Source organism: Pinus tabuliformis, chromosome 7, assembly GCF_031772625.1.
Source record: "Pinus tabuliformis cultivar Carrire ecotype Pingquan chromosome 7, CPIR1, whole genome shotgun sequence".
NCBI classification, from domain to species: Eukaryota; Viridiplantae; Streptophyta; class Pinopsida; order Pinales; family Pinaceae; genus Pinus; species Pinus tabuliformis.
Genome location: NC_142293.1, coordinates 190,086,073 through 190,099,933, shown reverse-complemented (window position 1 = coordinate 190,099,933; position 13,861 = coordinate 190,086,073). Strand labels below are relative to the sequence as shown.

At 36.8% G+C, this 13,861-nt stretch overlaps 1 protein-coding gene across 1 annotated transcript; it reads left to right on the top strand.

Annotated features, from left to right (window-relative positions):
- The first annotated feature begins 4,434 nt into the window (after positions 1–4,434).
- On the top strand, positions 4,435–7,322 carry LOC149246501 (uncharacterized). Its single transcript, XM_089457948.1, has one exon. It carries the CDS (start codon positions 4,700–4,702, stop codon positions 6,944–6,946), a length of 2,247 nt encoding a protein of 748 aa, XP_089314074.1. The 5' UTR covers positions 4,435–4,699; the 3' UTR covers positions 6,947–7,322.
- The last annotated feature ends 6,539 nt before the right edge of the window (positions 7,323–13,861 follow it).

Sequence of the window (13,861 nt, the reverse complement as noted above, 5' to 3'; positions counted from 1 at the left end):
TTTTCATGCATAGATTGAAAATGATGCAAAATCATATATTGGCTCTCTTCGTACCGATAACGAAAAAGTATACACTTCTAATGAATTTGAAAACTATCTTTGCTAACATGGCATTCAACATCAAACAATTGTTCCACACAATCCATAACAAAATAGTGTAGTTGAAAGAATGAACATGCTTGTCTTAAATATGTTTCGCTCAATAATGTTTTTCAAGAATGTAAAGTTGATGTTTTTGGTTGATGCATTGCTATGTGCAGTATATATAAAAAAATGTCCATCTCATGCTCTCAAAAAAAGACTCCTTATGAAATGTGGTATAGCCACATTCATTCAATAAGAAATCCAAAGATCTTTGGTTCCACCTGCTATGCCTTGATTCCTAAGGAATAAAGAAGCAAGATTAATATAAGGAGTCAAAAATGCATCTTCTTGGGATATTCAGATAGCACCAAAGCATATCATCTTTAAAATGAGGTAAATAAGAATTTTATATTGTCTAGAGATGTGATTTTTCTTAAATCTTCCAAGATTGACAATATTGTTGAGTGGCAACTTGATCGTTTGGATAGATTCAGCCATGCAAAAACTTATCATGGATTTGATAATGAGATTCCAAATATTGAAGGGGGAGTCCCTATCTTGGATCAATTTATGAAATCTTCTTCTGAAGCATTATATCCCCCTCATGAAGTTCTAGTCACTCCTTCAAATTAGGAAGATCGTTTGAGTGATGTGATTGAGAGGATTGGAAGGCTAAATCTTGATGCAACCCCATCTCAATCAACAAAGCAACTTGGACCATCTCAGAAAGGTCCCACAAAATGGCTCAGCAAAACACTTGAAAGTGTTCCCCTTGATAAGGCTAGAAAGACAAGAACTAGAATTTCCACCAAAAAAAATGGAGGTGATGTAGATGATTATGATTATGTTGATGATATGTATGTTTCATATGATTATGATTTGAATTTGTCTACTAATTTTGAACCAAATTCCTTTAAAGAAGTTTCTTCTCATGATGAATGGAAAGAAACAATGCAAAAGGAGTATAATGTTCTCATAAAGGATGGAACATGGAAGATGGTGGATGCTCCATTTGGAACCAAATTAATTGGCCACAAGTGGGTCTATAAGAACAAGTATAAAAAATCTTGATGAAACCCCATCTCAATCAACAGAGCAACTTCGGCCATCTCAAAAAGGTCCCACAAAATGGCTCAGCAAAACACTTGAAAATGTTCACCTTGATGAGGTTAGAAAGACAAGAACTAGAAGTTCCACCAAACAAAATGGAGGTGATGTAGATGATTATGATTATGTTGATGATATGGATGTTTCATATTATTGTGAATTGAATTTGTCTACTAATTTTGAACCAAATTCCTTTAAAGAAGTTGCTTCTCATGATGAATGGAAAGAAGCAATGCAAAATGAGTATGATTCTCTCATAAAGAATGGAACATGGAAGATGGTGGACCCTCCATTTGGAACCAAACTAATTGGTTGCAAGTGGGTCTATAAGAACAAGTATAAATTAGATGGCTCACTTGACATGCACAAAGTAAGGCTCGTGGAAAAAGGATTTGCATAGAAAGAAGGTGTCGATTATGAATAAACCTTCCCCCCCACAACAAAATGGGCTACCATTCAGACTCTCTTTGCCTTGGCATCTCAAAATGGATGGAAAGTCCATCAGATGGATGTGAAGATTGCTTTCTTGAATGGAGACTTGAACGAAAATGTCTTAATGTCTCAACCAGGAGGCTTTGTTGTGAAGGGACAATAATAAAATGTAAACTCATCAAATCCTTATATGGCCTAAAACAAGTACCATGAGCTTGGTATGAAAAATTGATTGAGCATACTCTACAATTAAATTTCAAACACTTTAATCTCGGTGATGAAACTATATTTGTCAAGAAAGATGGAAAAATTGTTGTCTAGCTTGTGGTATATGTAGATGCTTTGTTGATAACATGAAACAATAAAAGTTATATTGCATACATAACGAAAGAGTTGAAGAAAGGATTTGAGATGACAAATTTGGGACACCTTCACTACTACTTTGGCATTGAAGTGACACAACATCCAAAGTATATATTCCTATCTCAAAAGAATACATTGGTGAATTGTTGAACAAATTTGGCATGGTTGAATGCAGTGTTTTGCCCACTCCAATGGAACAAAATCTAAAGCTCACATCTAAAGAAGGAAATGATTTTGAAGATGCAACTAAGTATAGACAACTTGTGGGAAGCCTTATCTACCTCACTACTATCATATCAGATATTTCATTTCCTATTGGAATCCTTTCCAGGTTTATGCAAAAGTCTCGTGAAGGACATTGGTCTACTGCAAAAAGAGTTCTAAAGTACTTGAAAGGAACTCAAGGCTTTGGACTCAAATATTCACAGGTGGATGACTTCAAATTGATTAGATATTTTGATTCAAACTTTGATGGAGATAAAGAAAATGGAGTGTCTACTTTAGGCTATGTTATGAGTCTTGCATCATGAGCTATCCCCTGAAGGTCACACAAACAGTGAGTTTCAACATATTCCACAACAAAGGTAGAATATGTGGTAGTTGCAAAAGCAACCAAGGAGATAGTGTGGCCCAGAAAAATTCTTGAAGACTTGCAAGAGAAACAAGTGAACTCTACTCCCTTTTTTCATTGATAATGCTTCTACATTAAATTAGCCAAGAATCCCAAATTTCATGATCGAACCAAACATATCAGCACAATATATAATTTGATTCGATATCATGTAGAGGCCAAGGCTATTCATCTATGACATTGTTCCACAATCGAGCAAATTGCAGACATCTTCACGAAAGCACTTGGAAAAGAAAAGTTTGAAGGAAAATGAAGAGTTAGAATAGAAAGTGACTTCAGAATACGAATCTCAAAGGTCACACATCTTCATGTTATATATTGTTGTTTATATTAATCTAAATGAATTAATTTGGAGAATTATTCTTCATGGTCTCATAGTTTGTGAACAAGAACCCTGCTTCCGTACAACCATTATAAATGAAAAACTTTATAAAAGTGTACATATTATACCCTTCTATGTTTAAATCGAATTAATAATAATATTAACATTATTAATTTTATTATCTTATTTTATGTTAAGTTTTAAATTTTTATTTTTATTTTTTCAATTGATAACCGTGGTTATATATATTAAAAGTGACAAAAATAAATACATACTTTTCCTGACGATGAACCACGCTCGTTGGTTTGAAACGTGTCGACAAATGAATTTTGATGTGATTTTCGTTGAAAACTCTCCTTAAAACACTTGATATAGATCACAAAAACCTAAATTCAATAAATACATACATTTTTTATTTTATTTTTCAGCACAAAAAAAGCTATATTTCTATTATATTCATATAGAGGAAATTGTACAACAAAAGATTGTTGGAGACCACAAGATATAGCTGATATTTGTGGAACAAGCCACAATCATAGGGATGGACGAAAAAAAACCCATATATCTGTTCTTCTTCAGATTGGACATATAGTTCAGCATATTAATAGGCTAATTAAAAGGCTGTATTCAGACCCAAAGGCCGAATATATAAGAATATTTTTCAAAAAGGAAATCTATATAGTGGGAACCAGATACATACCAGATTGACAACAATGAGAAAAGGAAGTTAAGTACCCGGCATGCAAAATTCCTGAGTCTGAAAAGTTTTGTTGTCCACTGTTATCTGCATCATCCAGACATCAAGATGAGAAGAAAGACCTTTCTTCGATAGAGCATCCGCCATCCTGTTTTTTTCCCTGTCAATGTGGATTATTGAGTAGTCCTTCCTGCGGCTCCATAAAGCCTCAATCCTGCTCAGCCATCCTGTTAAGTTGATATTTTTTATGACATGTTTTGACCGAACATGATCGATAATGACTTTTGAATCTCCAAAAATTTGAAGCTTTTGAATGTCTAGAAAATCACAAAAAGATAGAAAACCAGCAAGAACCATAAACAGTGACAAAAATAAATACATACTTTTTACTCATACATATTTCTAAATAATAAATTATTAATTTGTTTAGCTATATTCAATCAAAATAAATTTTTAATTAATCATATTTGATTTTAGATCCTACTTCAAAATATATTTGTCAAAAATCCAATATCCTATATTATGATTCATGAAACCATGTCAATAAAATCATATATTTTCAAGTAACAGTTTAACCTCTTACCCATAATACAAATTACTCCTTTATAATGTAACCTAACAGAAAAAATATCTTTCTTTAATGTCGAAATTTAAAATTATATTTTACTTAATCATCGTCTTTATCTTAATCTTAAAATAAATATAACCAATTTTAATGAAAAGGAGGAATTATAAATAATATATTAATTATAAAATATTTCCTTCAATCTAATAAATTTTATCGCAGTTTTCTTAGTAGGGCTTCGTTCTGTGCATTCAACCAAACAAATGCTTCATGTAATAGAGGCATTTATTCCTATTTTGAGAGACTGGGTACGTCTTTCTAGCGTCTATTCCATTGCTAATGAGGCTTTTGGTTTATGCGTTATTCCTCCAAATCAAATAACAGGTATAAAGGCCGTGCATTTCTTCAAAATGTAATTCCTGCACAGTTAAGCATTGAAACATCAAGAGAGTCTCACACATAGCTGGTTTGTACATAATCGAAGAAGCAGAGTCGGCCATGAAGAGACTCGGAACATTTCAGCGGTCGGTATCCGCTTCCCATATGTCTTGCAAAACAGATTCGGGTATATGTGTTGCATCTCAAGGAATGCTGAACGGTGGCAAAAATAGTCGCCTCCAGTATGTGTTGCAGCAGTACAATCACACGCAGACAATGGAAACCACAAAGGAACGCACAGGTCAGTTACACTCATCTGAGAATTCCACCAAATTATCACAAATTGTTTCCTCGGGCAAAAGCACAATTGTTTCCCCCCGGAAACCCAAAACCACCCCAATTTGGGAATACATCACAGCCCCCCAACTTAGCTCAAATGATCAAAATACACACCCGTCTGAGAATTCCACCAAATTATCACAAATTTTCTCTTCTGGAAAAAGCACAACTGTTTCTACCCCTAAACTCAAAACCTTACCAATTTGGGATGACAGCACATCCCTCCGACTTAGCTCAAAAGATCAAAAAATCATTGAGAAAATCCACACAGCCATTTCAGAACTCAATTTGAATGAGCTCCTTGAAATGTGTTCGGAAGTTGGCTTGAACCATGTTGTTCACGTTCTGCTAAGGCTCCAAACACGCCCTCAATTGGCTCTTAAATTCCTCCATAGTGTAGAAAGTCAGCTGAAACTGAAGCCCGATCTTCAGTCCTTTTGTATTGTCATACACATTCTCGCTAAGGCTAGGATGTATTCTTCTGCTCAAAAGCTTCTGCAGAGAGTCCTAAAGGGTGATTTTGGACCAGACCAACTGATTTTTGATACCCTCGTTGCCACTTACAAGGTCTGCGATTCCACCCCTGTGGTATTTGATCTGCTGATCAAGACGTCGGCACAGTCCGGCATAACTGAGATTGCAGTCAAAATCTTTGGTTTGACAAGAAATTATGGATTCCTGCCAGCAGTAGGGACCTGCAATAGCCTCCTCAGTGCCCTCTTGAGGGCCAATGACATGGATACTCTTTGGGTGATTTACGCTGAAATGCTTCGGTGCAAGGTCGTTTCCAATATCTACACATTCAACATAATGATCAGTGCTCTGTGCAAAGAAGGAAAACTTAAGAAAGCAAAGGAAGTCTTGGAGGACATGGAAGCGATGGAATGTAAACCTAATGTCGTATCGTATAATACCATCATTGACGGGTTTTGTAAAAGAGGTAAGGTGGAAGATGGTCTTGAGCTGCTGGCAGCAATGCCTGAGAAGAATATTTCTCCTGATGTTTTTAGTTATAATGCGATTATCAGTGGACTGTGTAAAGATGGAAGGGTTGAAGAGGCAACAAGGGTTTTGCCCGACATGTTGGAAAAGGGTTTGGCACCGAATAATGTCATTTACAATACATTGATAGATGGGTACTGCAACAAGGGTGACATGCAAAAAGCTTTTGAACTGAAAGACACAATTCTCCAAAAGGGATTACGGCCTAGTGTTTGCACATATAATCCTCTTATTCATCGGCTTTTCATACAGGGCAAAATTACGGAAGTCAAAAGTCTTTTGAAAGAAATGCCTGAGATGGGGTTGGCTCCTGATGGTATCACTTACAACATAATGATTAATGGTTACTGCAAAGAAGGGGAGCTAGAGGAGGCGTTCAAACTCCATGCCGAAATGCTCAGTAAAGGCATCCTTCCCACTGCTGTCACATACACCTCTCTCATCTATGGACTTTGCAAGAAAGGTAAGATGGAGGATGCAGATTGGCTGTTCAAGAAAATGTCTGAAAAGTTTGTCTCTCCTGATGTGATTATATACAATACCATGATTGATGGTCATTGCAACAAAGGGAACCTGGAACGGGCCTTTAAGCTGCTAGACGAGATGGACGAGAAAGATATTTTGGCTGACAGCGTTACTTACAACACGCTTATCTGTGGGCTTTGTCAGATTGGACTAGCAGAAGAGGCACGAGTGCTTCTACAAGAGATGCGTAAAAGGGGGATAGAACCTGATCATGTTACCTATAACACTCTTATTACTGGTTACAGCAAAGGGGGTAATATGCGGGAGGCTTTCCGGCTACGGGAAGAAATGTCAACCAAAGGTCATAATCCCACTGTTCTCACTTACAATGCCCTCGCCCATGGGCTCTGCAAGAAAAAAGATGGAGAACAGTCGGCAGAACTCTTGAAAGAAATGGTTAAGAAAGGTTTGGCTCCAAACGACAATACTTACATTTCAATGATTCAGGGATTCTGTGAGGGGAGCAACTGTGACGAGGTTCTCAATAATAAAAACTCATAGAATATTGTAAGATGAAGTTATACTTGCCAGCAGTGACTCCAGATTCAAAGTCCATAATGCAAACGATTTCAGCTGGGATGGATCTCAATAACGGTTGAACACATCATACATGATATAACACAACGACAGTGGAAGTGGAACTAATGGTAAAATAAAATGTAAATCTCTTTCTATGCAAAATTAGCAAGATGAAAATCGTTGTCTTTCTATCAAAATTTTATGTACGCCATAGCTTCAGGATGAATTGACAGGGTCATTTTTTTTTCTGTCTGTAGTCTCTAATTAACGGAAATACCATTGTACATGGGCATTTAGCAAAAGATAAGGGTCCGTTGGATCTTGTATACTCATGTCATAATTTAATCAAAGTTTTATCAGTGATGTATTGAATGTTGGCTTTAAATATTTAGTAGCAAATACACTCAAACATATATCAAGCAAGGGACACAAAAAGTTTACACTCGAAAAACCCCCAAAGGGGAAATCATATTCAATTATTCATACCTGTGTATGTTTCAATTGTACAATAGGCCTTTCATATAGAATAGGTGACTATAACAATGTTATAATAAATTATTCAGTTCAACTATATGCATAACCATCTCCCATAATCTCTCCATGAATCTTTCAATTGATTCTATGAAATCGTCATTGCTAACTTGAAAACTTCTCTTATTGCCCTCAGCTTTCATTCATATTTAGACATTATGTGTGGTCCACTTATATAATTTAGACATATTAATCACGAGTTAATCCTTATTCAGTTCAACTATATGCATAACCATCTCCCATAATCTCTCCATGAATCTTTCAATTGATTCTATGAAATCGTCATTGCTAACTTGAAAACTTCTCTCATTGCCCTCAGCTTTCATTCATATTTAGACATTATGTGTGGTCCACTTATATAATTTAGACATATTAATCACAACGAGTTAATCCTTCATACTCCCCCTTGAATACTGAAATTACAAGTATTTATGAAGGGGGAGTATGTAGGATTAACTTTTATCTATGATCAATAACATCTAAATTATATGAAGTGACCACAAGTAATGTCTACATGTATAAATGAAAGATAAGGTCAATGAGAGAACATAGGAATGAAGATTTCTTGGAATCAGTTGAAAAATTCATGGAGAGATCGTGGGAGATATTTATGCATATGGTTGAAAGATGGCTAAGATTTTGATGCATGTTAATTTATGATGTGGTGCATGAGCTTGTATTAATGAAGCTATCTTCAAGATCCTTCATTTAGATGAATGCATTGTCCCAGATATTGGGAATTGATGTAAGCAGCAATAAATCATTCAGATAAATAAGCAAGGGTTGAAATCTCTGTGACCAATCTCAATTGAGGGCAACAGAGATCAGAAAATTAATTGGCTCAATACTGTAAATCATGGCAGGTCCTTCTCCCTTATGATCCCAAAAAGAGGCTCGTCTCCTCTTGACTTTTTATCACTGGCCTAAGACTGATTCCAGAAGTGACAAATAATTTTCTTACTACTAAGAGATTGCCTTGCCTGCATATTGTTGCTCTTGTTCTGCTGGTTACATCTTTCAAGGGGGGCTTCTGTGCAGCTGTGCTCAAAGAAATAGGGGAGAGGATCAATTCTGAAGTTCAATGCACCACAGCTGTGCTTCTAAAAGGGGCCTGGAGAAATGACAAGCTGCTCCAGTAATTATTGCATTCAAATGTGAGCTCGTTCAGTGTTCAAGCAAATACAGCTGCTGGAAGAGGCAATAGAAGCCTTTGCTGAGAGCAGAATTGATGACCTTGAGCTGTTTTTGTACCATATGAATTTGGATAAATTATGTTGTGCTATTAATGCAATGATTTCAATCATGTTATATTGATTTCAAATTTCAATCATGCATAATTTGCCTTCCCTTAGACATTGGATTGATGAAAGACAAATTCTGAATCATCAGGTCTTGATAGAAACATCACAATCTGAAATCTTTGAGAATAGTAGCTTAAAATTTGATCCACTCAAGCTCCACATCCACAATCGCCAGTACCCTTTGATTATAATCACATGATCTGAAATCTTTGAGAACAGTAGCTTAAATTTTGATCCACCCAAGCTCCAAATCTGCAATTGCAAAGACTCTTTTATTATAATCACCTTTGTTAAATTTCCTAACCCCAGCACTTAGGAAAACTACTTGTGAGTAATTTCCTTTCTGAAAATTAATCTAAATTACAGCTTACTAAATAAAATGCACTGCTGCAGTTTTTAACTAGTAAAACTAAAAAGTTTAGCGGAAGCAAATGAACTAATCTCCACACATGCACACAAAATATTTCTGCCCTTCAAATCTGCTTTTCATTTAAAAAACTATCAAAGCATATAAGGGCTCCCTTCCTGAGAAAACGTCCCACTAAAGAATTTAAAAACCTGGCAAATCTGCCCGTGAAGAAACCCGATCTGCATTTCTGTAGCCTGTACAGCCCTCATATTACCTGTCCTTCACACATGCAGCCCTGCTGCTGCCATATCCATGTCACACATATGGCCTGCAGCTGTACTTGCGCAACTCCTGGGAACTGCCCTCACCTTGTGTGACCTGATCTGCCCTTACTGCAACATGTGCAACCCCTCTTGTGTTGATTTTTCAAGTACAATGGATACTAGCACAATATTTCTGGAAATTGATAATCACTTCTAATAATGTAGAATCTTTTAATTTTTCCAATATATCATTAAACAATTATACTTCAGAAATTCAACCATACAATAACAGTGGAACAATGGGGATCATAATGCACAAAGAGAGCACGAGATTTACCATAGGAAAACCCACTAAGAGGAAAAAGGCAGCAACCTTTTCAATAGAGATTATTTTATTCAACGAGAGACACACCTAGACCTATGATCAAACCCTCCAAGTCAAGCCTTCCAATCTGATCCAGCACTTTGCTCTACTGATCTGCCCCACAATTTCGGCTCTCTTGCAACTGCCAGAATCCCAGAATTTTCCCCCCCTACAACTATCTAGAAATTTTGGCCCCTGCAACAAAAACTACTCAGAAAATATGTGCACCAAGAGAGAGAGAGAAATACATGTGTGAGCTTGAGAGAGAGAAAGAAATGTATTTCGTCCTCCTTGCCCTTCTTCTCCTCTGTTTGCTTGCCCAAAAGACACTTGCTTGAAAGAGATGTGAATTGTTGCCTTGAGGAGGAGATCGAGCTGCTTTTATATAGTGACTGGCTGGGTCGAATGGGTGTGACTCTTCCTGGGCCAACTTGACTTGGAGGGAGGCCGACTTGACAAACTTGGAGCCAAAAATTTCAAATTTAAAAATTGAAATTTCCTTCTTTTAAAAGTCCAAATTGGACTTGACTCAAAATAAATTTTTATTTTGACTCTAGCATTTAAAATATGCTTTATAATAATCAATATAAATACATCAAGAGCCAAATATATATTATGAAGACCAATCATAGTTACAAATTCAACACTCCCTCTTAACTAGGGAGGTATTCATAATGATTGTTATAGGTATACTCATTGTTGACAAATTTCTCTAAAGAAAAGGTTATATCAAATCATCATCACCATCATCATCGTCAACATCACTACTTAAACATCAACATCCCCTAGTTGCCATATCTTGGTCGATACTTGACCCATGGCATATCATCAGCATCTACTAGTCACCTTAATCTAGTCATACTGACGCATGGTATACAAACTAGTCCTTAGGACATACTCTCTCAAAGTAATATGGTCCTCAAATCCAAAGGCCTCTTCACTAGGCCAAGATGTTGAGATACTAACTCAACCCTCCTGGGGAGTACTAGCAAGCACTCACTCAACCCTCTTGGGGAGCACTTTGGGCCTTGATGCTGACAGGCCTTACACAACTCTACCTGGGGAGTAATCTGTGTCTAAACCTCACTCAACCTTATCTGGGGAGTAATGTGGGTCTTGATGCTGAAAAAACACACTCAACTCTATCTAGGGAGTAATCTAGGTCTTCATGCTGAGAGACCACACTCAACCCTTCATGGGGAATAATTTGGGTCTCTTCCCTGAGAGGCACTCACTCAACCCATCTAGGGAGCTCCTTGGGCCTCTCAAACCATTCTCCCTATAAGGAGAATGTCCATCCATATTGTTATCACATCAGCACTCTCTCTCAACGAGAGGGTAATCTCCACAAGCCCTAGCTTGTCCTTAAAGTACACAAACTTCTCTCTGGACCACGACTTCGTCAAAATATCAATTATTTTCTCATCAACGAAGATATACACAAGCCTTACTGCTTTCCTCTGCAGCATATCATGGATGTGGTAGTACTTGATCTCAATATACTTCAACTTGTAATGGAACATGGAATTCTCTGAAAGCTTCACACAACTTTGATTGTCACACTATATCACTGTCAGTTCTAACTCTCGGTCAAACAATCCCGTAAACAACTTTTAAAACCACACTGCTTCGATACATGCTTCATTCGTTGCAATATATTCTGCTTCTGCAGTGTTGAGTGCGATATATCTCTATTTATTACTCATCCAAGATATCATAGCGAAGCCCAAACTAAACTATACCCCAGAAGTACTCTTCTTGTCATCAACACTTTCTGCCCAATCAACATTTGTATATCCCTAAAGTTTTACATCATTGTTTGCAACATATCTCAAACCATAGTTCACAGTACCCCGTAGATATCTTAAAATGTGTATTGTTGCAATCCAATGCCCATGTCTAGGTTCCACTTGGAACTACCTCAATGTGTTTATTGCAAAGCAAATGGTTGTCATGGTGTTATCCAATACATCAATGAGCCAATCAACTTACGATATATAGATGGATCTACCAAGTTGGATTCAGAAGCTCTCAACTTCTTTAAGTTCGTTATCATGGGAGTTGCCATAGATTTACAATTCATCATGCCAAATTTTTTAAGAATCTCAATAGCATACTTTCTTTTACCAATGAATACTTTGCCAGGTTGTTGTCATACTTCTGGTCCGAAATAATAATGCATTAGGCCAAGATCCTTCATATCAAACTAGAACGCCAACTGCCTCTTACACTGAATGATGAGATGCTGAACCCCTGTTAGAAACAAGTCATCAACTTATAGCAATAGAATCACATGTGCACTCTTCACAACCTTGAAATAGAGGTTTGGATCAACATTGCTCTTAGTAATTCCAAGTCTTGTCAGGTAGCTATCACTTCGAGCATATCAAGCTTTTGGAGCTTGCTTGAGTCCATACAAGGCCTTCTTTAATATGCAAACATGAGATTCCTTTCCATACACTTCAAAACCTTGTAGTTGCTCTATGTACACCTCTTCCTTAATTACACCATTGAGGAAAGTTGTCTTCACATCCACCTGATGTAAATTCCCTCCCAACAAAGGAGCAAGAGAAATAATAGATGTAATGGAGGTGTACTTGGGAACTGAAGCAAAGGTCTCATCATAGTCTTCTACCTCTTTGTGGGAGAACCCTCTAGCCACAAATCACACCTTGTATTTGTTGATACTTCCATCTGCAACGTGCTTGATGTTGTATATCCACTTGGAAGTCACTACTAACCTCCATTTCAGTTTCCACACAATCTCCTAGACATCATTCTTCATGATGGATTGGTATTCTTCATTCTTAGCCTCCTTCCATACTTGTTGGCAAGTTTCTTCTTCATAGGTGGAAGGTTCTACATCAATAAGGTTAGTCATAAGAGTTGCATAACTACGAAATATTTCAAGTTTCTTACTTTCTCTAGATGCATCGTCTGGAGTTGCATGTCCTTCAACTTCTTCCAATGTAGATCTAAGCCATGTTGGTCTCTTTTTTATTTCTGGAACAATAACTGGTTCTATCAGTTCACAAGGCCATTCTATAAAACTTAAACATTCTTCCTTAGAAGCCTCATGCTTTACTTCATTGTAGGAGTCCATGGAAACTTCCTTAGACTTCCAATATACAACCTTCTCATCAAAGGTGACATCCCGGTTGACCTTAATCCATTGCTACTATGGAATGTAGATTTTGTAGGCCTTTGATGAGTCGTTGTAAACAACAAATATATCTTTCTTTCCTGAAGGTTCTGCCTTATTCCTTTTATCCTTGGGAACAAGGATGTAAACAAGGCAACCAAAGATTCTCATATGTCCAACCTATCGCTTTCATCTAGTGAATGCTTCTTCAAGAGTCGTATCTTTCAAAATTTGATGAAGGCTTCTATTTTGAATGTATACAATTGTCAAAGATGCTTCTTCCCATAAGAACATCAACAAATCCTAGCCATGCATCATAACCTTGGCAGATTCTTCAATGGAATCGTTCTTTCTCCATGCCACACCATTTTGAGCATTATAGGTGTAACAACCTCACCCATGGTTCTCTCATAAAATGCATTGTAAATATTTTTACCCCATTCCTCTAATTCTATTTGAGGGGTTGGGTATGTTACAAAGTCGTATAAAAGCATTCAAGGTCAACACTTGGACCGAATGGGCTCTATCATGGGCAAGTAAAGATTTTTAGAATTTATCTAAACAAATTGTTTAGGTGTTAAAAGTCGGTCTGCATAATTTTATAACAAACCTACTTGGTAACATTCACCTTGTGATGTGGTTAGAATAACAAACAGTTAAACAGTTGGCATGCCTGAGTAGACCTGTAGTTACAGAGGGTAGATTTTTGTTTTGTTGTAAGTATGTGCTAACATGGCAGCCTATAAGCGCAGAATTTCGGGTTTAATTGGCTAATTACTTAATTGATGATGCACTAATAGCCTAGACGACTTGAGTTATATTAATGCATATGATTAATTAAAGCTAACATGGTTTTTGTGTCACATCAGGGATCTCCATGGCAGCTCCCTGAATGCAAGTTAATGGTCATGATTTCGTATTTATTTGTTTATTATCTAACAATGGGT

Coding starts and splice junctions, on each gene's coding strand:
- LOC149246501 (XM_089457948.1), top strand. CDS start 4,700: ATGAAGAGACTCGGAACATTTCAGCGGTCGGTATCCGCTTCCCATATG.